This window comes from Aspergillus oryzae, chromosome 6, assembly GCF_000184455.2.
Source record: "Aspergillus oryzae RIB40 DNA, chromosome 6".
Taxonomy (NCBI): domain Eukaryota; kingdom Fungi; phylum Ascomycota; class Eurotiomycetes; order Eurotiales; family Aspergillaceae; genus Aspergillus; species Aspergillus oryzae.
This window is the reverse complement of record NC_036440.1, coordinates 913,042-939,011: the sequence shown is the minus strand read 5'-3', so window position 1 is coordinate 939,011 and position 25,970 is coordinate 913,042. Positions and strand designations below refer to the sequence as shown.

Sequence of the window (25,970 nt, the reverse complement as noted above, 5' to 3'; positions counted from 1 at the left end):
AAAGGAACGAGAAGGCCCACGTCAAGCATCTTCCCAGCCCTCCTAGGCAGTCTATCAGGAGATACGATGCCTCGGCCCTGAACATCAACGGCTCTGCAACAGTATGGATGGGAACAGCAGTGTTTGGTGTACGTGTTAGGACCACCAGCGAATCCCTCTTGTTGTATGTATTCTTTTTGTTAGGTTTAGTAGTCACCCTGTTTGCTCAACCCATTTAACTTTACTCATTGCACCATTACAACCCCGGCATGCCTGACGTGTCCTCTGGCCGCCTTTTCCCTCTCAGGCACCTTCTCCGGGTCCGTGATCTGTCACAGCAGCTCTTCCAAAGAAATAAGATAGTCTTTTAGAATTCTGTTTTAAGTTTGGGTAAAGCCTATAGGCCTGGATTTAGTGGGGCCACAGTATTTATAGGGCCTCTTATGAAACTGATATAATCAATAGAGGTCAATTATCATGTGTAGTACAATGTTAAGCAATTTATCTAAGTATTATTCGACATCATGTCATCCCACATAAAAGGTGCTATCTAGTCAATGGCGTCCTTTGCAAGAAAGTGCTCTACCATAAGCTGCAAAATGTGATCATGCCCAGAACGGTTACCATAGATCAGATATTCTGGACCAATTTCTGGCCCATGCTGGAGGATAAATCGAACTATATCCTCATCACCTTGTTTGATTGCCAACGCCAGTGGTGCATCTACCTCAGCGCCATGTCGAATGAGGCTTGTAGTAATGAGCTCGTCCTTGTTGTGAATAGCTCGATATATCGGTGTTATCCCATTCTTCTCTGCATTCACATCCGCACCATTGTCTAGTAATAACTGAACGATATCCCGTTTCCCCCCCATTACAGCAACATGTAATGGCGTCAAACCTTCATCAGTTAAAGCGTTTATGGCCGCATTACTATCTATTAATAACTGAATGATATCCCGTTTCCCCTCGCTTACAGCAAGATGTAATGGCGTGAAGCCTTTATCAGCCAAAGCGTTCACGGCCGCATTATTCTCTAAGAGAAGTTCAAGGATTCCCACATCTCCAACCAGTGTAGCGAGATGTATAGGTGCTAGCCCCGCAGTATTGCGAGAGTTCACCCACACACCAGCTCTAACAAGGGGTTGGACAACAGGGTGATATTCTTCCTTCATGATTGCGACCATCAACGGACTATTCCCACGTAGAGAGACACAGTCGTCACTGGTAAGATTACATCCTCCATGCTTTAATAGAGCCTCAACTGCCAACGGTTGTACTCCTCCAAGCGCGGCATGTATTGGCGTCAGACCATCTTCCTTTGTTGCGTTTACCTGTGCACCGTATTGAATAAGAAGTTCGATAATAGCTGGAGAACCATTTTCAGCAGCATAAAACAACGGGGTAGCCCCATGGCTATCAGCAGCATCCACCTCCGCTCCATTATCTAACAGGAGCTGTACGGTGGTGGCCTCTTTTGCCTCTGCACAGGCTGCGTGCAATGGCGTCCATGCCTCGAGGGAATCCTTGCAGTTGACTTGTCCCTGGTGCCGGATCAAATTTTGAAGAATTGTATTGTGCCCGCCGAGCGCTGCGACATAGACTGGTGTCTCTCCATCCTTGTCGGCAGCATTTGCATCCGCTCCATGGCGGAGCAGAAGATCAACCATCTGCGAGTGGCCTAACTCTACCGCAATATGTAGCGGTGTGAGGCCATCGTTGTCTTGTGTCCTTACATCGACACCATGTTTAGTCAGGACCTCAACAATAGGTATATGACCATTTTGAATAGCGGCAAAAAGTGGTGTTCGGTTGTGTACATCTCTGGTAGACACTTCAGCCCCTCTTTGGATGAGAAGTTCTGTGATCAACTTATGGCCGTGCGCTGCGGCAAAAAATAGCGGCGTACGTTGGCGACCATTATGATCGTCAACTGTGGCTCCATTCCGAAGAAGGATACTTAAGGTTTCTTCAGATCCCACAGCTGCAGTATGATGAAGCGCACTACACCCTGTTTGGTCACGGCAGGAAATATCCGCTCCGGCTTTGAGAAGCATATCCACGATGTCTGCCGACTCCCGAGGATTATACTTGGCCGCAGCTGCAGCTGCCACAATAGGATAGCCATACATCCCGCCTTGCTTATTCCTATCAGCACCATTTTCCAGCAGAAACTGGGCGGTATTCTTTTGGCATCGCGCGGCAGCAGAATGCAGTGTGGAGCCGAACCTCCCTACCGTCGCATCAATATCCGAGCCGAGGGAGAGGAGCCATTTCACGGTATCCAACAAGCCAAGACATGATACTATAGGGAGAGGAGTAGGCCCGTTATGCTCTTTAATTGGATGCAGAGTAGAACCTGGCCATAGATTTTGGCTAATCATTTCTGACCACATCATCCAGCGAGTCGAAGATGGATCGAACAACACTCGAATAAACTGTTCTAATCTCCAATGACCATTTTCACTTCGAGACATATGGTCATACCAACACAAGGATGCATATTCCAAAAATTGGAACGTCTCCTTTATGTCTTGTAAGGTGCGCAAGTCATACGGATCATCCACGGCAACGTCATCGAGACAAAGGTATGTGAGACAGGTTCTAGCGAGTAGCTCATGCTCTTTTGCCACTTCTGAGAACGAAAAGCCTTGGTCCATCGCACACATGCTTGTCTGAGAAAGGAATTCCTTCACTGATGTGTGTATGAAGTGAACTGTATGAGTTGTGATGCTAGCTGCAGGAGAGCCCCGTATATCGATTAGGGACTGGCAGTATCTTCGTATTTGATCATTGACGTAGTATTCGTCCCATGTATCCGGCATCTCATGGAATGGAAATGTGGTCAAGGTATTGGTTTCTGTGAGTAGTGCCTCTGTTAACTCTCGCACAGTGAGGGGGCGGGCAGCAAAATATGTCCACCGGAGGATTCCAATGGCCCACGTCTTTTCACTAATGCCAAGATTTATAATAGAGTGTATCTCTCTTCGATACGTTTGCTCCAATCCTTGTGGCATACTATCCAATGTGCGTCGAATTTGATTTTTATTCTTTCCGGGAAAAAGTTGTTTCCCCATAAGCCGTACCCACAAAAACATGCCATCACATTTGCGGGCAACATCCTTGGAAATCTCGGAAATAAAGTCCTGGTCTTTATTTACCCCAAGTCTTTCGTTAACAATGCTAGTTGAGTAGTCAATGATATCCTGTGCGGTGTCCTCAATGGCGATGTTGTGCTCAAGGAAAGTGATTGTATCCTGGCTGGCTGAGAGAAATTGAGAATGGATCTCTGTATCACTTCTGCTGGATATGAGGACTCTTGCTGTTGTTCCACTTATTGTTCTCCATAGGCGCGCAAGAAAGCTTGCCTTATCTTGATGCCATGGATCACCCGATATTACACACTCGTCCAACCCGTCCAGAAAGAGCATACAATTATGTATGCCATGACATACTCGGTACAATATGTCCCAAATTTCCATCATGGTGGCCGCCCGCGATTTGTTTTGCTCACATAGCGGGTATACCATACTTACTGCGTCATCCATTTTGTTCACTATTTGCTGAACCCAGGAGCGTGCAATCTCGTTTAGATCTCGCTTTCGATCGTCCTCGTCCCGGCAGAAGAAATACGCTGCTGGAATTGAGCGGGTTGAGTGTAAACTTGTGACATGCCGTATGATGCTCGCAGTCAAAATGGTTTTGCCACATCCCGGACCTCCACGAATCCAAAGCACCTTTGAGACTTCAGAAGTCAAGGCTGCCCATGCTTTGAACTGGGTGCGCTGTAAGATCCAACGGCATGTGCCGGGTATTTGCGCCGATAGAGCTGCGTGATACTCGTCATCTGTCACTGTACCACCAATCCAGGCAACAAGTTCCTTCCGCCGGTCACTTATGGACGGCTTGAGGCGAGAAGCCGTTAGTCGCAGTGTTTGCATCTGTTGGAATAAGTGCGCCAAAGGGGCTATCTGGCTCGGCGATGCTGTGTTAGCCACCGGGCTATTGGGCGACATATCGTCACTGAATCAATGTCATTAGGACTTTCCCGTTGCATACTATGTCCAGGTTGCACATACCGACCTCAAGCGACTATATGTTGGCATATGGAGAATGAGCTGGCGAGCGTATGCTGCTGCAGTAGCTGCGGCGTACCCATGCCACAGGTCATTCTTATGGGAGTCACAATAGTCTGCGATCCCACGGATCACCAAGGCAGGTAGGTCTGCCAGAGTTCCTGCAGCCTCTGTCTCAAAGCACAGAACGCCGTACTTTCCAGCCAAGTTATCTCTTTGGTTGGCATCTTTAATAACCATTCCGCCCGAAGCAATCACCCCTCGGTGAACACGAATATATTTAGGGTTCGTATTTTTAGGGTCTTCACGTCGCCTGAGCCTCGAAAGATCACACTTGCACTCGTCGCAAGGGACGCCGGGTTGCTTGTGGATATAGTCATTGTGGTAGAGGCGATCTGTTGCAAAGCCCGGGTAAAGATACTTTTTTAGGGCGGGTATATCACTAGGTATGCGTTGAAGACATTTTGCAATTGGATCATCCTGTGTCTTCAGAAGGGACCGCTTCACCTCCATGTCTTGTGCTGCCTGTAGAAGAACTACTGGGGGTGGAGGCAGAGCGCCAATACGCTTAAACTGACCGACTTCCGCCTTGTCAGTGTCATATTGCACCACTCCTGGATATTCCCCAATAGGTTTGCAAACAACCACATCTCCCAGTCGGACCCAATCACTCTCGGTCCTAACAGGGACTCCACCTCCAATCCCCACCAAGAGAACGTAATGTATATTCGGAAAGGTGTTTCGCATTTGAGTGACTACAGTGGCGGCCGGGCTGTTGCCGGGTTGATGTAAACCCGCAATCACGATATTGTGGTCATCAATGCTTCCCAGCGTGTAGATATTCTGGTCTGCCGGCTGTTGTGGGAGGCGATCGTGCGTTTCATCCAACATCAACAAGGCTACAGTTTGCTCCACCGGCAGCGGGCATATCCACCCAATCGCATAGTCTTGGTGCCGTCGTGGGCTAGACATTATGGCTGTGATTTTCTCCCTACCCCAGCAGCAAATACCACAGACAGGGCAAGGTACAACTGAGATAAACAGAAATGATCGCTCCCTGAGGTAAAGCTCAGACTGTGTCCACTGTCGAGCAATTCAGCTAGCCCTACTGGCGTGTACTGGTAGCATGCCTCATCCTATCTCTGGAATAGGCAACCTGAACGCTGTATGAAGTTTATGCTTGCCGTGTTATGCGCCAGGTGAGGGCAGGCTAAGAGTAAAAAGAAACATGAGGGTGGGCTTCAGCCGGGGGGAGGAAGGGGCCAACGTAGTATTTCATCCCAACTTGGTTTATCGGAGACTAAGGCAAGGCTGAAATCACTAAATATGAGAGTAAAGCTCATTGGGTGAGGGCATTTGGATTGCCCGCACACACCTGCGCTGATGACCAATAGAATACCTACACTACCTGGCTAGCTATATTAGTACTTGTTGATTGGTAAGCGATCCGCACCCCGATCGCGTTGAAAACGCGCCTCAATTTACGGAGTAGATGATTAAAATTTTAAACACCTGGTATAGCACTAAAATGTCTATATATATAAGAAAGAGTTACGCCTTGAGCAGGAATGCAGGATCCTACTGTCTATATCAACTATAAGAAGCAATGGAATTGGTAATATAAAAAAGGTAGCTTAGACAGACTTTTAGTATATCTCTTTCTACACTACGTTATCGTCTCTGTTGATATAATATAATATAATCTAGTCCGTTGTGTGATAGATGCGTCCACATCTAGGCTCCTAACTACCACTCGTTGATTTCATATACGCTCTCTCAGAACACCGGCGGTGGCTCATCCAAAATTAATCACGCAAGGAGCCGGTCGTTACGGGAGATATAATGCAAAGAATTGGAGCAAGGTTCCTACCGAGTTCTTGCTCACAGTTTGCAAAACATGGCATTAAAACTGCGCTCACTTTTTTTGATAATCATATGGTTCAAGCAACTCCTGATTCGGAAATATAGTAAAACAGGCCCCGTTGGGGGCAATGCACCTATTCCTAACCTCCAAACATCACACAAAGTATCCCACTTAATTCGCGCTCAGCATGGCAATTTAAATAGCCATTCGGCAGAGCGAGCTTTCCTCTCCAAGAACGACGCTTCAGGTAATAAGATTAACGGATCACCAGTTTCGAATATGGAATAACACTAACTTCTTCCACCAGGCCGTTTTCCGAAATACCCGGTACGGGCAATCCCTCGACAAGTAGGCCTGGGAGATGGCCTTGGTCACGTATCTCTGGCAGTATACTTCGAATATAGTTCCACATGGTGGTTGGAACGACCGCTAGGACTTCATTTGTGCCCGCTTTCAGATACTGGCTGATATCCGCCTTGGCGTCGGTGTAGTCTAACGGCGGGACCCTGTGTCCATTAATGGAGAGCTGAATGGCATGTAGGATTGATGGGAAGACGATGTAAGCGCCATCCGCGGTTCCGTTATCCCGACGGTGCGTGGTAGGTGGCCACTGGAAAGTGGTGCTATAGTAACCCAGCCCCGATGCGTTTCGGAGGATAGGGATCTGGCTCCATGACACCAGTGTCGTCAATTCATGGGTCGTGTTATGCTTCCGGGCAATGGTCTTAGCATCACTGAGATTCGTTGGGGCTTCCCAATGCTCGGCAACGAGTTGCCAATTGGTCAGATTAAAGGGGCTCGCTGTTCGCTGGTGTTGAGGGAGCTCGATGTATCTGTCGCTGGATAGATGGATTCTTTCATGCGTGGTGTCAGAACCCTGGTTGGCGACATGGGCGACCCAGCCATCCCTTTGGTCATAAGTTGCACCGATCACCGAAGGAGGAGTCTCGATAGCATGGGTCTTTGGCTCTCCGGATTCATTCAGCCCCCGTGGAGAAAATGCGATGATCATTGTCTGGTTGCCTTGGAGCGATACTGGCAGGGTCAAGGCATGATCCGTCACATTGTACGTGAAAACGGGGGACCTAGCACCCGTCCACGCGTTGAGGTAGAGGGGGACCTTATCCTTCGCAGAGCCAGTGACTGTAATATATCCGGAGGAAGTATTGGAATCGCAGAAAATCAGGGCATAGTCGATCCCGCTCGAGGAGTCTTCTCTCCAGGTTGTTAACCACTTCCCGTCGGTTTGAACTTGGATATGAGGCGATAGTCCAAGGGCAGATAATTTTTCAGCAACACCACCACGACGAACGAGATGCACATTGGCGGAGGTTGATAAATGTGTTAGGCCTGCTTCAATGGCGGCGCTTTCACTTGCATTGGCGGAAGGAAAGATGCCTGGCAACCCTCCGCTGAGTATAATCGGTAGTCCTTGAGTCGCATATTCCCGGATATTGTCTAGCCCTGAAAGTGTCATATTACTGTCACTTTCTACGACCAGAGCCTTGAACCGTGGTCCATCGGGACCCAAAGTACTGTTCTCCACTGTAGCCCCTGGGAGGGCGAAGTTATCCGGGGAAAGATATGCCCACGACCAACCTGGGTGGAATTTTTAGCTCCTGAGTACTAGCAGATTAAAGGACACAGAAAAGACAAACCTTCATCAACCAAGTCGTCCGCTTGATACATAGAGGGAAATGCGGCAGCGTCGGTGGCTGAAACTTTATTATAAATGGCCACGTCCACTCTTGGGATACCCTGTCGTTGGGTATACTGGACTCTGGCAAAAAAGTTCAGAACATCCGACAGGCCGTGATCCCACGAGGGCTGCTTGTTGGAATAAAGCTCGGAGGTTGAGTACGAGAAGGCCGTGTAGCCTGGCCAGGTTGTCTCGTAGTAATCTCCAGTATAACTCTGCCCGTGCAGAACCAGCTGGTTCACGCCCCCTACAATAGCACGACCAACGGAGAATAAAAGACTTCGAAAGGGATAACCGTAAGCAGCCATGGTGGCACCCATCTCGTTTGAGATAACACTTTTACCAGCAAGTAACGCTGGTCCCGAAAACTGGCGGTAGGCATCGACACTATCGCCAAACTGAAGGCTCTCACATTCAGGAGCATCTACGACAGGTATGTTCACCTCCATATCCATGGGGAGATTGTAGGATACCTGTGCTGAGAATTCAAGATGGAGCTCATTGCGTGCCCAGTCAGTAATCGTCTGGAGGTACTCCCGGTAGCCATCTTCGAGGACGCTGCGGAAGTCGGTGATATAACCAGCCCCAGCGTCTGGTGTGCTTAGAATGCTTTGCACTGCGCCAGGTCTGTACTTTTGAATATTAACATTGTTGTTGGGCCAGAGCGTTCCGAAATTCAGAACGGGTAGGTATCGTTTTAGACTATAGCCGAATTTCCGTTGAAACTTTTCAGGCAGTTCTGGCGTCCATGATGTGTTTGAGGTTAATTCCATGCTGTCCTCCCAAGCTATACGTGATACGATGCCACAGTCAACCCGGTGTTCTTCTTTTGCCAGTGGATTGGGAACACCTACCATAATGCCCTACTTCCATCAGCAACTCCTTTATACCATCGATCAGAATATGATTCTCCCAGAAATCAATGACCGTCTGAGCACCGCGTGAGCTGTAGTGATCCACAGCAAACGAGCCGTTATCCCAGATCGTCGCCGTAGCATTATTCGTGAAGTGCAGATTCCTGTTCAAAGTCCGCTTCTTGTAGTAGGCGAAAATCCGGTGGCCGAAACCGTTGCTATACGTGGGAAAGCGTATTGAAAGCTGACCATCCTCAGAAACTTGGTCCGTAATGTCAGTCAGGCTCTCGTGCTCAAGCACTAAACTGAGATAGCCACTCTGGGCCGTGAGAAAAGGCGAGTCGATCTCCGGCAGTGAAATATTAGTCTGTGAAAGAACGCGCGCCGATACCACGGCGACCAGTTCTCCGGTTCCCCAGCCAGGAATCGGGCCTTGGAAGGTTTCATTGGAGCTGATTGGAACGGAATATGGAACCTGGGAGTCAAATAATCAGTCTTTCGATTCTCGAGTGAGATATAGTGCCTGCGTCCTCACCAGATCCCATTGCAACCCAGGATCATCACTAGAAGCCGGGACACCCTGGCCCTGATTCGGCCCCAGAGCGAAATCCATCAATAAGCCCGCATCTTTGTGTGCTTGGAGAGCAGCCCGAAACACGCCCCGAAAGGCTGGTGTCCCAAACCCATTGGTGACCCAGTCGGCCTGGGGTGGCGGGTCCCCAGCTTCACCACCGTAGTTGTAGAATGGGACAAATTCGACCCCTCCCGCGCCTCGCGCCCCACTGTCTTTGATGTTGGTCGAAACTATCTCCTTGTCAACTCCCGCATCCGGGAGCCAATATCGAAAACGAGGCCGAGACCGGACGGAAGGATTCTCGAACGTCCCCAGAGATGAGAGCCCCGAGGAGCTTGCTGCTAGCACGTCGGCAGCATGAAGCAGCAACAAGGGCTCCAGCCGTACCATGGTCAATACACTTTTGGTTTCAAGAGGAAAGCTCCAAAAATCAAGTTCTAGTTTGTCAATGGGATTTCTCCCCGTTATACATATTATATTTTATTTGACTTTCCCGCAGTTCTCCTCGACGTCTCGGAGAATGATAGTCCGGGGCTCGGTATAACATTAGCAGGGCGTAGAGATTAGGGCAAGTTGGGGTAAGGAGATAGCCGGGGGCGGGAACCTTTTGCAGCTATTCCGTGCCCTGCCACCGAACCGAGCCGAACAATGCCGCGCTTGAGCTCCTACGCACTGTGGCCAAACTTCAGTACAATGTCTGCCTGAGGATGATAAATATCGCCGGGCTAAGGCGTCGCTTGCGGATGTTATAATAACACGGCAGGAAGTTACTTAAAAGGGTGGTATGCTCCAAAGCGTTCCATAGGAACCGCAACTGCCAACTATATCTACGCTATAAGTCCTTTCGGAGCTTTTACAAACTTTAGAGAGGTGCCTTTGGAAGAGAGCAACCGCTACTAGAGTGAAGATAAACTTGAGAGTTCGGGCATCTATAAACCTGAGAATAGCCGCTAATACCAAGTACTAGGCCCATTCCCCGCAAAATATCCATTTAGGTCTGCGGAACGAGGTCATTCCAATCCCAACTCAGCAAGTCGAAGGATCCCCACGAGAGTGGGGGAGATTCGAGCGGATTCGGAATGGTCATCGGGGTAAGATGATTCTCCACGGGATCCGTGCTGAATTCGACTGAAGACTGAAGGGCCATATCGCTTAGTAGCTGAGAGACATAGCGCTCTAACGCATCGAGCGATTTATGCAACGAGTTCTGAGCGGTGCTGGATGAATATCTTTGTCGCGAGATAGCCATGGCCGCCTTCATGAGCTGGATTGGAACCAAGTCAACGAGCATATTCCACAGTGGACCCAGACTTTCTCGAACAAACGTACCTCAAAGTGCGTCCGGCTCAAGATAGTGGCTGGCTGGCGACGAATATGGACGGCTAAGACGTAGGCCGCTGCCAGTGGTGAAGTGCCTAGGACCAAAAAGCTGGGTTCATCGGCCTCTGTCACCATGACTTGTAAGTTTGTCATGCCCTTTGCGGCCTCAAGACATATTTGGGGCCCATTGCGAAGCCGTAAATGCCACGGTTCCCCGGATCCATACCGATCGACCTCCCTTTTCACCTCACTCCAATCCAGCAGAAGAGTGTTCCGATACAATACAATGACCCTAGTGAGCATCAGCGAAGGAAATACTCTTTAGCAAGGATGAAAGATGGTAACCGCACGCTTGGTGATAGTAAAAGGAGAGGAAAGCCCATTGAGGTGTAAGTTGCACATCGGCGGAGCTAGACGTCCCGACCCTGGTGAAGGCACTGCTGTTAGATGAATGCGCTGGGCAAGTAAAGGGCTCGCTGCAGACAGATTGGAGCTAGAATAAGGTCTCAGCGAAAAACGCTTACTGATATTCAGAGGGCAGACTTCCTCTCCATTCCCACAGCAAGGTGTCGATTGCGCCCGCGGTACGAATCTTGCTCGCACGGGCATCCGCGTCGCTCGTTGTATCTAGACTCTCTGTCCGCCATGTATGCCATGAACGATGTTGCATTTCGCGCAATACATTGGCCAGGCTGGTTAGGAAATTCTCATAATCTTGGAGCACAAGCGCCTTTTCATTATTCATCGGCTCTGTTGGGTCTTGTCGCCCTACGGATGATAATCTTGGATCGTCCAGGGTGGACTGCCGACCAGAGTCGAAGGCGAGAAATTTCTCAAATACGTACAGGGCCCACCATGTGCGCATGGGATTCATGTTGCTGCCTGACCCCTTGTCATGGATGGTTCGCAGGTGAGCACTAAGATGGGCAAGCCTCAAGGTCTGCGACATGGAGATAGCGAGCGTGAGCACATCCCATGCCTGCGATAGTTGGTCGCGGAGACGAAGAGTGATTGAGAAAAGGAGGAGTGCCTGAACCGACTCTATTGATGGCTGCAGGATGAGGTGACCCACGAGCGTGTGACAGTAACTTAGATATGTGTTGAGATGCTGCTGAAACACGGTTGGGCCTGCCATTGTGCCCAAGATCGTGATTAGATAAAGGAGCATCAACCGAGAAGTCTTGCTAACCCTACGACTTCTTGCACTACGCTGTGACATGTCAGATGATTCACTTACGAGCAACCGTATCATTCCCCGGTCGAGAAACGGATAGATTGGATGATAAACCTTGAAGAAGAGTTCGATCAACCGGTGGAGCTCGTCTACGGGCGGCAATCCCGGCTCCATAGAAGCAACGGTGTAGTCGTACGACATCTCAGGGCTGGATAGGCAGGGCTCCAAGTTGACCCGGACATAGTTCGAGCGTGGAATTCGAAGCCGAGAAAGAGCTAGATCGAGCCATTGAGTTGAGATCTGTACGATGCTGGACCCTGCTCGTGTGGGGAGTACCGGGAGATGTCTCGTATCCCAGTTGCCCCACTCATTCGAGCCTCTCGGCCCAGGTGACAGGGACTTTGAGAGTGCTGATGGGATTGTAAACTCCGGTGGGTGGCTCGTTTCCGGAGACACCAGGTTTGTTGCCTCCGGTTCAAAAGTTCGTTCCGTCACGGGCAGATCTTTGCGACGATGCTGAACCGGCGCATTCGGTCGCCTTTTATCCACGGTAATACACTGCACACCTGCCAGTTGACAGTTTCGGCAACTGGGGAATTGCTCATCACACCGTGTCTTCTTGGCCCTGCAGTGATTGCACGCGTACGATAAGCGCTTCCGCTTGGGAAGCGGTGCCAAACAGGAGTTCCCGAGCATGGAAGACACTGAGGTGAGACTACCCTGCAGTCGGCCGAACCGAGGAATTATTTTATTTATTTATTAAACAGGGTTTAAAGGAAGGCAAAAGTCAAGCAAAAGAGCCCTGCATTGAAAAAATGCGGAGAAGATTCATGCTCGGTCTGGCCCGAGCCGAGAGTGGAGACAGAAAAGGCGGGGGAAATTGTCAGAAATATATTTGGGTTTGAAGGTTCAGTTTGGTATACTACGATATACTATAGGTTCGGAATGTGGACGTGATATCTACCGGCAGCGCTTGTGCATCCCCCGACCTCAACATGGCTTCCACAATCTTCAAATCCTCTAGGGCCTCCGTGGTTGACAATCTAGAATCCAGCCTACCGGTAGAGATGCTCGTAGCGAACGCAGCGATCTCCTCCTTCACACCCCACATCAATGGTGCCGGTTCTGATCGTTCCTCCCAGTTGCCTCCCTGGTCTTGTTTGACCAAGATCTCCATCTGGAACGGACGGTATGTGACGTAGCCTTTGTCGGTCACAATCTCAAACTCCATACCACGCTTGGCTTGGATTCCGACAGATGAGGTGTAGGTGCCACTACCCCCTTTGTTGGTTCTCAAAATCGCATGAACAGTGTCAAGGGGAGGAAGATCCTCTTGCAAAGACGTCGTGTATGCGGATACGACGTCTACCCTTTGACCGAGAGCAGCTAGCAACGTTCGTAACACCGCAGCGAAATGCACCCCACCATCCAGTAAATACCCTCCCTGGAATGTAGGCTTCTGGCGCCTTGGATATGAAACTTTAGCTACATGGCCTGTAAAATAGAGCTCTCATAACTCACCAGTCGGTATGATAGAAGGGGTTCTTGGAATCCGTGAATGAATAGGCAGTCACCGAAAAGGTGACTAGGCTTCCACCCATCTCCGTGAGGATCCTCGCAGCCTTCTGAACAGGGTCCCAGAATCGGAAATTCTCGCCCACACCCCACAGTACGCCGCTCTTCGTCTGTCCATGGTAGTAATCCATCAACCTCTGGGCTGTCTCGACGTCGGGAGCGATTGGTTTCTCGCTCAGAACATGTTTTCCTGCGGCCAATGCTTTCTGGATCAGATCCGGTGCCGCCGTAATCGCAACGGCGATGATGACGGCAACAATGTCTTGACGTTGTAACAGATCATCCAGGGATTTGGATTGAACAGAAGGCGACTCAAAGTAGGCTTCAATATCCTCGCCGGCTGCAGCGGCGAAGCTCTCGGCTGACGTCTGCGATCGCGAGTAGACGGCCTTCAAACTCAATGATGGACATGATTCGATGGCCGGAAGGTGCTCTGTGGCTCTCAGCCGTTAGAATCGCCGTGGACTTTCATCAACATACACACCCTTCTTTGCAAAAATCCCAGCCCCAAGCAGAGCTACACCAATCGACATTGTAGGGTTGCTAGTATGGAAAGCAGATCTCAGACATCTAGTCAGGACAGTGGATCTGTGTAAGATTGGCGAAGCTCTGTACTCTTCAACGGATTGAATTATCCCGGTACCTACCCCTAGCGTGACTCTTATCAGTACCGAATGGTCAGGGAGATTCATCAGGAATTTCTCAGGACGCTTCGGGTTGCGTTCATGTTCGCCCACAAGTTCCGAAAACTCAATGGGGGTTCCGGCCTGGCTCTAGCCAAGTCTACCCGTAACTGCTCCATTATCCAGTTCACACCAATTAGTAACTTCGAATATGCGATATGCAGTTACCCCGCGAACAGGCAGACAACGAGGGGAATACGGGGCAAGTTTCATTCCCGTGGGGATTTAATATCTCGGACGCAGCCGACTATGGCAGATCCTATCTCATTCTAGCCAAGCCGGTTCGGAATACTAGCGGCCGAACTAATTTACTCCGTACCGGTCGGAACAACAGACTTGCGAATCAGAGGAAACGGAATCATGGGCTAGAGCTGGATATGTTGAGTTAAGACCCGGTTCGCCTTCGGTTCGGCAAACGCTCTTCGGAGCAAGATTTGGGGGGCTCATAAAGGTAATCATGAGGAATGAATCCACAAAATTACCCATAAGGCGGTCAGGGATCATAGTATGTATACCGGTGTTGCCTAATCGGGCTTTATGTTATGTATTGAAGCTGAACAACAAAAGTATCCTGTCTCCCCGCGTGCATAGATAGATACTAGTCAAGAATTCCATATTGGCGGAATCAAGCTAGCAGTATTCCTTCCTTTGACTATTCAGTACCTCGTAACTTTCAATCAAAGATCATGAAGGAGTTCAAAGACGTTCAAGTCATCTACAAACCCTTGAGCCAGCCCAAAATAGGGTTGGGTTACCAAGGATTCAATCCGCGTACCGAAATCTTGCCCAAGGGGTGGTCAAACGAGGGAAAGCGACCCTTGACGTGTGATATCCTCGTTGAACATGACGTCGGGTACAAGGTGCGCGATGGAGTCACCCTGTATGCGGACGTTCTTCGTCCTCCCACCGGCCGGGTCCCGGCTATTGTTTGCTGGAGTCCCTTCGGAAAGAAGTTCAACGGCTCCGACGCGTTGAATCTGATGGCTCCGTACAATTTGGGCCTCCGCGATGACGCGCTCAGTGGTTTGGAGAAATTCGAGGCGCCGGATCCCGCCTTTTGGGTGGAAAAGGGATACGCGATTGTCAATGTGGATAATAGGGGCAGCTTTGACTCGGAGGGTTCGTGTGCGGTGCTAGGAACGCAGGAAGGAGAAGATGGTCATGATGTGATTGAATGTATCGCCCAAGAGCCGTGGTGCACTGGAAACATTGGGATGGCCGGCAATTCCCACCTTGCACAAAGCCAATGGTTTATTGCCGCCCAGCAGCCACCATCACTGAAAGCTATTGCGCCTTGGGAAGGCTGCGCAGATATGTACCGCGAGACCTTTGTTCGTGGCGGTATCTACTGTGGCGATCTCTTCGATGAACTCATTTCGAAATATGTCATACACGGACGCGAGATCGAGGGCATCCGGGCCATGTTCGACAAATACCCGCTCGCGAATGACTACTGGAACGATAAGCGCGCTGAGATCGAAAAGATTGATATCCCGACATACATCACCGGCACGTGGTCCAATACTATGCATGGCATGGGAGCCATTCGAGGATGGCTCAAGGTGAAGACGTCCAACAAGTGGCTCCGATTCCATCCCTACCAGGAATGGTATGACCTGTGGGGGTGTCCGGAGTCCACCCAGGAGCTACTCCAGTTCTTCGACCGGTACCTCAAGGGGCTTGACAACAACTGGGAGAGCACACCCCGCGTGCGCATGGCGTTGTTGAAATTCGGCCAAACGCCATCGATAGGCGGCATCGTGGAGCAGGACTTTCCCATTCCGAATGCTGAATACAAGAAGGCGTACCTCGAATCCAATGAAAGGTTGGCCCTCAACAAGCCCATAAACAGCCTCATCTTGTCGTACGATGCAACATCCCAAGCCGGCTTCTTGAAATTCAGGTACACGTTTGATAAAACGACGCGAATCATGGGCATGCCAAAGGCAGTCCTGTACATGTCATGTCAGGAACATGATGATATGGATGTTTTTGTTATCCTTCGCAAGGTATCGTCCACAGGCGAGCCTATGTTGTGCTTAAACGTGCCGTGGGAAGGTCTGCCAGTCAAGTCATTCCACGAAATACCTGAGAAGCTGCGGACAGAAGTTATTCTCTATAAAGGACCGACGGGTATACTCCGGGCGTCGCAACGCGCAATTGACCACGACAAGTCAATGCACCCTAACTGGCCTTTCCACCCACATGACCGAGAGGAGCGCATTCCACCCGGACAAATCATCAAGCTTGAGATTGGCATTTGGGCAACAGGTATCGAGTTCCAGGCTGGAGAAAGTATACAGTTTGAAATTGCGGGGCACTTTCGAGGTGTCTCCAACTTTGGGAGACCAGAGCATGTCAAGAACAAAGGCCGGCATATTGTTCATATCGGAGGGGGACACGATAGCCATGTACTTTTGCCCTTCTGCTAGACTAGATCTTCTAGGAGTAGTATATGGAATTCGAAACGGACATAATCACTCACAACTCCCATCTATTTGCTAGGTACCCCTAAATGTTACACATTCCAAAGACAAATGTAGACCGTCGTGGAACAAGTTCAGAAGGGTAAGAGCTTGGGATACACTTCAATGTGAGCTTTCTGTCCAGGAACTTCGCCCTTGCTAGACAAATAGAACTCATAGGCGAGTTTATTCCCTATTCATGAAGCCGTCTCCATTACGATGGCTTTGCCTTGGAGGATACTGGGAGAAAAAGACCGTCAATTGGTCATTGATGGATAATTGGAGGCCTCGCTCTTCTTGACTAGCTAGCAGAGTTGGGGAAAGGGTTTCTCTAGAGTCGAAGGATCCCTTTCTCTGGTCGCATGACTACGGCACTGTCCAGTCTAATTCCGGCGTTTCGGAAACTCAGGTTGGATGGTCACAGGAGCCATATTCGCGCTGTTGCGAGGGATAGTTTTAGGCCAACCACACCTTGTGAAAGCTGGCTTCGGCAGGGTCTCGTCCGCATCCTGGGGTGATCTCAATTGATCCAGAAGACATGATTGGTCTTCCGATATAAAGTGTGGATCTGGAAGCCATTAGCCGTGGGCATCAAAGGTTAGCTACTCGTATATCAGGCTGGTGCACTTGGTCCTCAAAATGGCAAAAAGATCGCGCGCTCAACCGCAACTACACAACTTACAACTCATTTTGAGTCTACGTCCACTACAATCTTTTGAGTCCTAGAACACTTTACTCACAATGACACCCTACATCGGAGACACGGCGGATCCCTCGTCCGAACCGGTCAAGCATGGCGACTGGCGGGACGAATTCGACGCCAAAGGTTATGTTGTACTTAAGAATGTTGTGCCCAAAGAACGGGCGCTCTACTATCGCCAGAAGATGCTGGATTGGCTTGGATCTTTTGATAACGGCTTCAATATCAATGATAGGAGCACTTGGACCGAGGAGAACCTGCCGTGGAGCTTTAAAAATGGCATGTATCTCAACTATTGCGCCGCGCACGAAAAGTATGTTTGGGACGCAAAGCAAGAGCCGGGTGTCTTGGATGCCTTTGCCAAAATTTGGGGTACGGACGAGTTGATCGCATCCTACGATACCGTCAACATTACTCTTCCTAATGCCGCAGAGATGGGCGGCACAAAGCCATGGCCACATGTTGATCAAGCGCCTGAGAGAAATGGAATGCACTGCGTCCAAGGCTTTATCAACTGTAAGTAGGTCCAGAACAGGGCAGGAACTCGAAGATGCTAACTCATGTGCGTCTCGCAGTGTCTGAGGCTGGACCAAAGGACGGTGGCCTGGTTGTTATGGAGGGCAGTGCCCCGTTGTTCGAAAAGTTCTTCAAAGAATTTCCGCCAGACAGGACCAAAGGTCCACTCGCCGCCCTCCACTATGACTTTTACCCTTTTCAAGATGAAGAGCTTAAGTGGTATGAGGCACGGGGATGCAAGATTGTCAAGGTCTGCGCCGAGCCGGGCGACCTGGTCCTGTGGGATTCCCGACAGATGCACTACGCTGTCTATCCTGAAACCGACCTTATCCGCACCGTCATTTACACCTGCTATACGCCTGCAGCTTGGATATCGCCAGAAGACCTGGAGAAAAAGAAAGAAATTTTCCATAAGTGGGAAGCTACCACACATTGGCCACATATCAACATTCATTCGCATGGAAAGCATATGATTGATGGTAAATTGGATCCGTTGGAAAAGCCTGAGATGACAGACAAGCTGGAGAAACTCGCAGGGTTGAAGCCGTATTAATTTAGAAAACGACTCCTGTGTGAACCTGCATTGTAGGTGATAATAGAAGGCTATTACATCCGTGGATATCGGGTTATAAGGAAATAGTGGAAGCAATAAGCATCTCCCCTTCTTCTTAAATCTAAAATCCCACACACGCACACACACACCGTAATACTGGAAATTTCGTTAAGGAACACTTTGTGCATATCATCTCAGCGTAAGTGACTGTAAAATGAACGGATCGCTTTATTTCCTCCGCTCCGGCTTGACGCTCACAGGGAGTCCTCGCCTTCCGATAGGTCACCAGTGAGTTCTTGTCTACTGTGAGGCATTAAAAGCACTGGTATTATTATTGGCCTTGGTTACCCAAAATACTCGAAATCGACACGACCAGCCATGGAGGCGAAAAGCACCTCGGAAGTTCAGATTGAAGATGTTGAGACTTTCAACAACAAGGTCTACAACCAGGTCGTTGGCAGCACCAAGCTCATCAATGACTCTGAAGTGGTCCTCGTACCTACTCCATCAAATGATCCCAACGGGAAGGGCTTTGACTGTACCCATTCTTCCTCCGCTGTTCTAACACCTATCATACAGACCCTTTGAACCTGCCGGTATGGCAAAAGTATGTCATTCTATTTATCGTTGGCGCCTTTGCGGCGACAGGAAACCTGATGACCAGTGGTATGAGTGCATTTCTACCCGCGGTTAGAGCCTCGTACAATGGCGACCCCAAAACGAACGACCTCATTACTTGGCCGGCGTTTTTCATGGGCATTGGGAATCTCATCGCAATACCCCTGTCCTACGCCATCGGGCGAAGACCTATATACTTGTTTTCGTCCATTCTGCTGGCTTTTGGCTGCCTGTGGTGTGCGAAGAGTGAAAGCCTCGAGTCGCACATAGCAGGTCGAGATCTTATGTCCATCGCTGCCGGCACTTGCGAAGCACTTTGCCCCATCATTGTCCAAGAGATTTTCTTTCTACATGAGCGGGGCAGAGCTATTGCGGCGTTCAGTGCACTACAGACTGTTGGAACCGCTGCCTTGATCATCGCGAGTCCGTATATTGCATCTGATTCCCACCTTGGGTGGAGGTGGTGGTACGGTATTTTTGGATGCGTCAGCGGAGCAGTGGCTCTTCTCAGCATCATATTTGTCAAAGAGACCAAGTACACCCGATCCATGGAAGCCCTAAACGGTGAGGGGATCAAATTGGAGGGCGTTCTGGTTCCGGTGACAACACGTACAACCCGTGAGCTTGATGTCGTTAACTATCGCTTACGAAGCTTCTTTTGAGATATGGCACCCTGGTCGGGCAACGCGGAGTGGTCACTCACTATTGACTGTTGCAAACAGATGTGCCAGGTCGTCCTCTTTCCGAACGTCCTTTGGCTTATCTTGTTGTGAGTTGGCACACCGTACCGCACCACAATATGGATCCTGACACTGACAATAAGTAAGAAATTCTGCTGGTCTTGGTATATATGTCCTCATGTCGGCGCTCTTTGCAGGAGTGCTCGTGAAGCCGCCGTTTCTGTGGGGATTCAACACGCTTGGCTATGTCTTTGCGGGTCAGATCGTCACCGCGGTAGCTGTGCCTATTGTCTGCGGGTACTTCAGTGATCAGATTACAAAATTGCTAAGTAAGAGAAACAACGGCGTCAGTGAGGTAAGTTGTATCTTCAACCAAGCTACCCGTCTATGTGCTCATATAGAACTAGCCGGAATACCGTCTTCTTGCGGTCATTCTTCCCACGGTTGCAATCTTACTCTCTACCATAATTTACGGCAAAACCGCTGAACACCCCCAGTACTGGACCTGGGCGGGCATTGCGGTCACCTTGAATTTCGAGTACTTTGGCTTCGTGGGCATTGTTGTTTCTTCCTTTGTCTACTGCATGGATGCGTACGTTCGGGTTGATGCATAATACAAAAAGGCTGCCTTACTGAACGATTACAGATATCCCCAACGCGTCGATGCTACTCTTGTGTTGATTTGCTCGTGCCGTGGATTTATCGGGTTTGGTATTTCCTACGGGGCTATTGCATTCGTGCATAAAACGGGATATGAAGGAGCCTTCAACATTTGTGCGGGGATTATGGCTGCGCTGATGGTTATCGGTATCTTCATCTACATCTTTGGCAGACAGATTCGGAGGAGGACCCAAAAGTTTGCAGGAGGTACCTGAATGGTCGGGGAAACGATATACTGTTACGAAGTGGTGGGTAAAGGACCTGCAATCAATGGGAAGCTTTGGTGAAATTCTTGGGCGGCCAAGTGGAGCCAGTTCGTGCAAATTAAAACTATTCAGTTAAGCAGACATTCTAAAACTCGCGATGTATTTGGGAACAGGCAGGCTCTTTGATGGGGGCTATCCGGCATTTTAGTGTATCACTAAAGCCCTACACTGAGCCTGACAGGTATTGCTGATCGAAGCCGTTGAACGTCCACATGACGGACTGAGAGGGGTTAAGGTTTCACTACCCCGGAGTAGAAACCCTAATATACGCACGGCATATCATCGATGGTCCTTCCCGGACGGCTCCTAGGAGGTAAGTCCCTTTTTGGGGGCAAGACTCCACGGGCCCCATTAGAGGATAGGCTGCATACCTAGTGTCTTACCTGTAGGGTAGTACATAGTGCCGAGCTTGCAATCCAACCAACGCTAACCGACAGGCAAAAATCCGGGGCAGCCCATTGGCATCCTAGCGAATAGGATTTGCCGGGTTACGTGTAGGGAGGTTGGAATATCGGACGAATCCTCTAGCTCCGGGGGCTAAGAGCCGTCGCGGTTCAAGCGGTGGTAGTAGTATCTGCAACGAAAATATATATCAGCCATAACAAAAAAGGTCCAGTAAATGTGAGTTCTGAATTGACAAGGCACAGAGACTGCGGCCGTGTCTTGACTTGCTTTTCAGCCTATCCTCTTCCCCCACTTCCCTTGGGTCAGCACAACGCCCTGTACTTCCTAGGTATATACCAAAGGAAGACAAACCAAAAACAAAATGCCAAAACTCAAGGTGATCATAGTCGGCGGCGGTCTCGCTGGCGCCTGCATGGCGAATGGACTCGTCAACAAGGGCAACGACCTATTCGATGTCACCGTCTTCGAGCGCGACACGGAAAGCTCGGGCCGAGACGGGTATCAGATTCGGCTTGGAGCGCATGCGCTGATGGGATTCAGAGCCTGTTTGACGGAGGAGCAGTATAGGGAGCTGCTCCTTTGCTTCGGGCGCTCTGGCGGCGTGGTATCATCTGCACCGGCAATCTACAATACGGAAATGGAACTCCTGCTCGACCTGGGCAAATTCCCAGCTTATGAGAAGAGCGCTCCGATTGGGCGTGCTCGACTCCGTGATTTCCTCCAGGCTCCCCTACGCCAGAAAGGCATCATGAGGCACGGCAGGAAATTCGTGCGATTTGAAGTGATCGACGACGAAGAGACACCAGGTCAAAGCAAGATCAGGGCTCATTTTGAGGACGGGCCGAGCGAGGACTGTGATATTCTACTCTCGGCGGAAGGGAGTGGTAGTCGTGCTAACAAGCAGCTTGGCTGTAACAATATCATCGAGGACGGCTCCCTCGGCGCGGGCTCACTGCTTGGGAAATGTCACCTCCCTTGGAGCGTCCTCCGTACCCTTCCACGGCCTCTCATTGAGAAAGGCGCGATATTCACTACCGCCGCGAGTGCAATGCTCTTTGCAGCAGCCTACCTTCCTGACAGCTTGGCACCCTCACAGAAAGCTTCCGTGTCGGGGGACCTGAGTGGCTTAAAGAAGCCGAGTAACTACGATGAGGAACAAGCATTTCTGATGGTCGGATTTGGCTGGATGGAAGGGCCCTCCTCCATTGAGGCTATACAACTACCAGACACGAAGGCTTTTATGCGGGAAAAGCTTGCGGAGACGAGATGTCATCCGGATTTCTTCAAGCTCATCGATGCGCTAGATCCCGACGCAATTCAAAGTGTCCCATGGAGATACGCTAAAACCATACCAGTGGACTGGAGGCGCAATCTTCTATTGGGCAAGGAGAGCAGCCTGGATCGGAGCATCGCCAACCCCCGAGTGTGGCTTATCGGTGACGCCATCCACCCGATGCTCCCTTCGAGAGGAATGGGAGCGAATCAGGCAATTCACGACACAGCCGATGCTCTTGGCCCTCTATTGGAGCTTGCAAAGCAGAAGGATCGGATCGGATTGTTATTTGATGATGATATCCGCGTCCAAGTGGGTGTGTACGAACGGGCAATGATTCCAAGAGCATTCACCTGGGTCAAGAGAAGCTCTGCACAAGTGGTACGCGCCTAGCCCCTTGTTAAAGTGACCAAATGCAATGCTAATGACCCGTTCAGTTACCTAACATGGATAGTTTCAAAGGGAAAGCTGTAATTGCAGGTCTTCGTCTTGTTCTGGTGGTCGTCGGTGGCCTTATGAATGTCATGAGGTTCTTGGGCTGGAAGCCGAAGGATGATGCCCCTGAGCTCCCTTGATAGTCACTTATATAGTCGTTGAACACTTGTGCAATTACAAATAATAGGATTTAATGTAGAATTGTATTTGTCTCACCAGAAAGTTGTAACCCGGCCAGCATGCTAGCTATCTGACAGAAACTGTTTTCCAACATCACACCTTCGCCATTCGCATTCCAACCTGAGTATATCGCGCGGCGCAGAATGCTACAGCAGAAGCAACCATAGTCACGCCACAGAAGACCTGAAGACCCAGAAAATCAGTGCTACTATCCTGACCCCGGATCAGGGCGCCCCCAAGTGGAGAGCCAGTCAATGCGCCAAAGGCGTTGATCAACTGCGCAATCCCGAGCCCGGTTCCAATCTCCTCAAAATCACTGATTTGAGTCACGCACGACGGGAAGAGCGTCACATAGCCACCGGATCCAAGCCCGAAGCATACGGCATAAATGATCACCGCTGCTGTACTATTGCTCCCGGGGATCCATAGAGCCAATGTCGTGATTCCAGACATGGCTGTGATGGCGATGATGCAGTTGAACCGCCCGAAACGGTCGGCGGCGACGCCCATAAGTAGTCGACCGATGAGGCTGACTGCAATAATTATCGGGAGGAGGTAGGGAACAAGCGTGGGTGATACCCTGTTCGCCTGCGCCTGGATAATGATATAATTCAAAGGCAGGAACATTCCCCAGAAGTATAGAAACCCGCCAAGCACAGTCAATACCATCTTCAATTCCCTAAGGGGCCGGATATAGTCCGTGACGGAGATTGGACGCCAATTAGGTGGCAATCGAGTCTTCACCGTTGCGCATGCTATACCACAGAGAGCCAAGAACATGAAGCCGAGGACACGGAGAGTCCAGCTGAACCCAATCGATTGGAACAACCGGGTCATCATGATAGGCAAGACAACCCCCGCGAGGGACGATCCGGAGTTCACAATACCGAATATCGTGCCTCGGCGCTTGTAGAACCAGGCCGTTGTGGAGGTCAGGCTAGCATTGAAGACAGCCCCGGACCCGATCGAACTTAAAATGGCCTGAGAGATAAAGATTTGATAATATTGCGTCGACAGAGAGGTCATCATAAGTCCAAAGCAATAGAGAGGAGTTCCAAGTAGAAGTAGCCATCTAGGACCATACGAATCATACAGACGTCCCCACTGTTTTGGTTCAGTATATTGATATGCAATATCGTAATGGAGGAGTCAGGAACATTCAAGATAACTCACCAAGATCGAGCTTCCGACCTGAAGAAACACCTGTACACTTGTGATCCAGCTTATCTGACTGGCAGTGTATTTTTCTAGTGGTCCGTTCTTGTAGTACTCCAGGAACACGCCTATGCAGGTAATAAGACCAAATGTACAAAACAAAGCACACCATGCTCCAAAGACCACAAGCCATGCCTGTCGTCCTCCCTCTGGGAAATCAGAGTGCGTTGTATCTTGCTGGATAATTGGAATCTCTGTCGAGGTACCTATGTCTGATTTCTCGAACCGTTGTTGTTCCCGGTAGTGAGAACGGGTTGGACATTCCGCCATGTTTGGACTAACTAAGCAACGTAGGACTCGAATTTGACGGCGGGGGTCTTTTCCTGGGTTTAGAAAAGAGCTAAAGAGGTAGAAAACAACCGAAAGACAATCGTGTATCTATGAGAACTGATCTCTCAGCCAGCCGTACATCCACAGGTTGGATGAGCTTCGTATACAGCACTAGTATGTACATACACTCTCATGTGGGGTGTCTTGATTCCGATTGGCCGGAACTTTTCCGGAATCAATAGGAGTGGAGGTGGAGTAACAACTCTGTCCGAATGATAGTCACCGGCGCAGGTCCGGTTATACATATCAAATCCTCCAGCCGGAGCCGTGCCGGAGACAGGCTTCTGTTTGATTCCGTAGGCTTAGCCCTGCAAGGCACAAGTACTCCGTCGGTTCAATGGCTCATCATGGAAAATACGCGCTTACTATTAATTAGCGCACCTATCGATAGTCCATCTATGTCAATTTCACAGGGTCCTTGACAGATTAGCAAAGCCAAGCGTAGTACTGCGGGCTTTAAACAGCAAAGAAAGCGTCTTGCTACGTATCTACGTCCGTTGAGTCGATTGAGGGCATAGAAGTGTGATTGCTGATTAATCTATCGGTTAGCTGGCCTACAGGTCCAACCTATAGACCTCGGCATGTGTTAGATGCAAGACCTTTGACGCCGTTTCCTTCTCGACTGCGGCCGTGGCAGCCAGGGTGTCGATTCTGTATGGTGGAATGCAGCTATGGAGAGTCAGCCTGGGGGTTATCTTAGCGTCTATGCTGCCATGTTACCTTTCATCATGCAAGCACCATATCACTTGAGAGGGGCTCCCGAGCCATTGTATCTCCTGTAATGCAAACTCAGCTGCGGATCCATCGAAGGGTTTTCCATTGAGGTTTGCCCGGCCGGCGATTCCCAAAATGGCCACATCTGGTTTGGGTTTCAAATCTTTTAGGATACCCTCATAGCCGCCCAGATGGGCGCTCCAAAGCAACGCCTTGCCCTCGACGAGAAAGTTATACATCAGCTGCCCTCCGTCACAATGAGAGAATACGTTGCGTTTCCGATCGCTGACGTACTCAACAAACGACCGTTGCCCTTCGCTTTGCTGTTCCACTGGCATAAGCTCACCCAACCTCAGAAGCCCGTGTTTCATACCCAGCGTGATATCCAAGGTGCAGGTAAAGGGGGTTGCTGCGCCAGTATAGACGGTCCCGGTATCGATTATCTCCGGGTGACCCGATGGCATTAGGCAGTGCAGAGAAGGCCAGACTTCTACAGACAATGCCGCGAGTTCATGCACGGGGAATACGGGGCCACCAGGCGGGCCCGGGGCTCTCAGGGCTACGTTGCCCTTGGCCTTATCTCTGATTTCACGCGTAAAAAGAGGAATCCGCTCACCACCCGAGACGGGCAGCAGCTGCTCTTCAGGAACCCCGGCTTGTCTGAGGCAATTGATCGCTTCGCCGTTCGCTATTACAGTGGCGCCGGTGCTGATTGCAATTCGATCCGCTCCAGGAAGGCTGGTGGTGACGATAAGTGTATTGCGGATATTAATCTGCCTATGCTTGTGGCATCGGTGGAGATACCTACTGATCAAAATGTGCGTGCGATATGAAGATGTAGTCAGCATCTGTCACCTGGTCAACTGCCAGGTATACTGGCAGGACTGAAGGCCTATCTAGCCACGTATCTAGGAAGATCGTAACTCCTCTGATTCGGAGCCGAAACGTCGTCGCCCCTAATTTTTTTTCCCAGTCAGCTAATGAAGAATACACCAGCAATTTCAACTGACCGAACCATTCAAGGGTTGTATGCTTCATTGGGTACTGGTTCTTGATATGAGTTTCACTGCATATATAAGAGAGGATGGAGACACCGGATTTCAGAAAGTGAACAACCTCGAGGATGGGATTTAGATGTAGAAGTATGGCATCTTCAGCGGCCC

General features: G+C 50.0%; 9 protein-coding genes across 9 annotated transcripts; 3 read left to right on the top strand and 6 right to left on the bottom strand.

Annotated features, from left to right (window-relative positions):
* Positions 1-529: 529 nt before the first annotated feature.
* Positions 530-5,026, bottom strand: AO090020000360 (uncharacterized protein; the record flags this gene model as incomplete). The annotated part of the gene is made up of 2 exons (XM_023238039.1): positions 530-4,001; positions 4,038-5,026. The coding sequence occupies 2 exons, from the start codon at positions 5,024-5,026 to the stop codon at positions 530-532; spliced, it is 4,461 nt and encodes a 1,486-aa protein (XP_023092807.1).
* A 1,148-nt stretch (positions 5,027-6,174) lies between these two features.
* AO090020000361 (uncharacterized protein) lies at positions 6,175-9,435 on the bottom strand (the record flags this gene model as incomplete). Its single annotated transcript, XM_023238038.1, has 4 exons — positions 6,175-7,517; positions 7,577-8,041; positions 8,472-8,946; positions 9,007-9,435. The coding sequence occupies 4 exons, from the start codon at positions 9,433-9,435 to the stop codon at positions 6,175-6,177; spliced, it is 2,712 nt and encodes a 903-aa protein (XP_023092808.1).
* A 601-nt stretch (positions 9,436-10,036) lies between these two features.
* AO090020000362 (fungal specific transcription factor domain-containing protein) lies at positions 10,037-11,740 on the bottom strand (the record flags this gene model as incomplete). The annotated part of the gene is made up of 3 exons (XM_023238037.1): positions 10,037-10,204; positions 10,375-10,657; positions 10,890-11,740. 3 exons carry the CDS (start codon positions 11,738-11,740, stop codon positions 10,037-10,039), a joined length of 1,302 nt encoding a protein of 433 aa, XP_023092809.1.
* A 721-nt stretch (positions 11,741-12,461) lies between these two features.
* Positions 12,462-13,647, bottom strand: AO090020000363 (Gfo/Idh/MocA family protein; the record flags this gene model as incomplete). Its single annotated transcript, XM_023238036.1, has 3 exons — positions 12,462-13,005; positions 13,061-13,547; positions 13,599-13,647. 3 exons carry the CDS (start codon positions 13,645-13,647, stop codon positions 12,462-12,464), a joined length of 1,080 nt encoding a protein of 359 aa, XP_023092810.1.
* Positions 13,648-14,483: 836 nt separating this feature from the next.
* AO090020000364 (CocE/NonD family hydrolase) lies at positions 14,484-16,229 on the top strand (the record flags this gene model as incomplete). The annotated part of the gene is made up of 1 exon (XM_001824640.3): positions 14,484-16,229. One exon carries the CDS (start codon positions 14,484-14,486, stop codon positions 16,227-16,229), a length of 1,746 nt encoding a protein of 581 aa, XP_001824692.3.
* Positions 16,230-17,003: 774 nt separating this feature from the next.
* Positions 17,004-20,204, top strand: AO090020000365 (uncharacterized protein; the record flags this gene model as incomplete). The annotated part of the gene is given in 10 exon segments (XM_023238035.1): positions 17,004-17,478; positions 17,487-17,957; positions 18,078-18,117; positions 18,230-18,319; positions 18,352-18,569; positions 18,611-19,258; positions 19,313-19,418; positions 19,477-19,684; positions 19,737-19,921; positions 19,976-20,204. Coding segments are annotated over 10 exon segments (2,670 nt in total).
* Positions 20,205-21,021: 817 nt separating this feature from the next.
* Positions 21,022-22,326, top strand: AO090020000366 (FAD-dependent oxidoreductase; the record flags this gene model as incomplete). The annotated part of the gene is made up of 1 exon (XM_001824642.3): positions 21,022-22,326. The coding sequence occupies one exon, from the start codon at positions 21,022-21,024 to the stop codon at positions 22,324-22,326; it is 1,305 nt and encodes a 434-aa protein (XP_001824694.3).
* A 315-nt stretch (positions 22,327-22,641) lies between these two features.
* On the bottom strand, positions 22,642-24,033 carry AO090020000367 (uncharacterized protein; the record flags this gene model as incomplete). Its single annotated transcript, XM_001824643.1, has 2 exons — positions 22,642-23,652; positions 23,722-24,033. 2 exons carry the CDS (start codon positions 24,031-24,033, stop codon positions 22,642-22,644), a joined length of 1,323 nt encoding a protein of 440 aa, XP_001824695.1.
* A 614-nt stretch (positions 24,034-24,647) lies between these two features.
* Positions 24,648-25,178, bottom strand: AO090020000368 (uncharacterized protein; the record flags this gene model as incomplete). Its single annotated transcript, XM_023238033.1, has 2 exons — positions 24,648-24,777; positions 24,814-25,178. 2 exons carry the CDS (start codon positions 25,176-25,178, stop codon positions 24,648-24,650), a joined length of 495 nt encoding a protein of 164 aa, XP_023092812.1.
* Between the last annotated feature and the right edge of the window lie 792 nt (positions 25,179-25,970).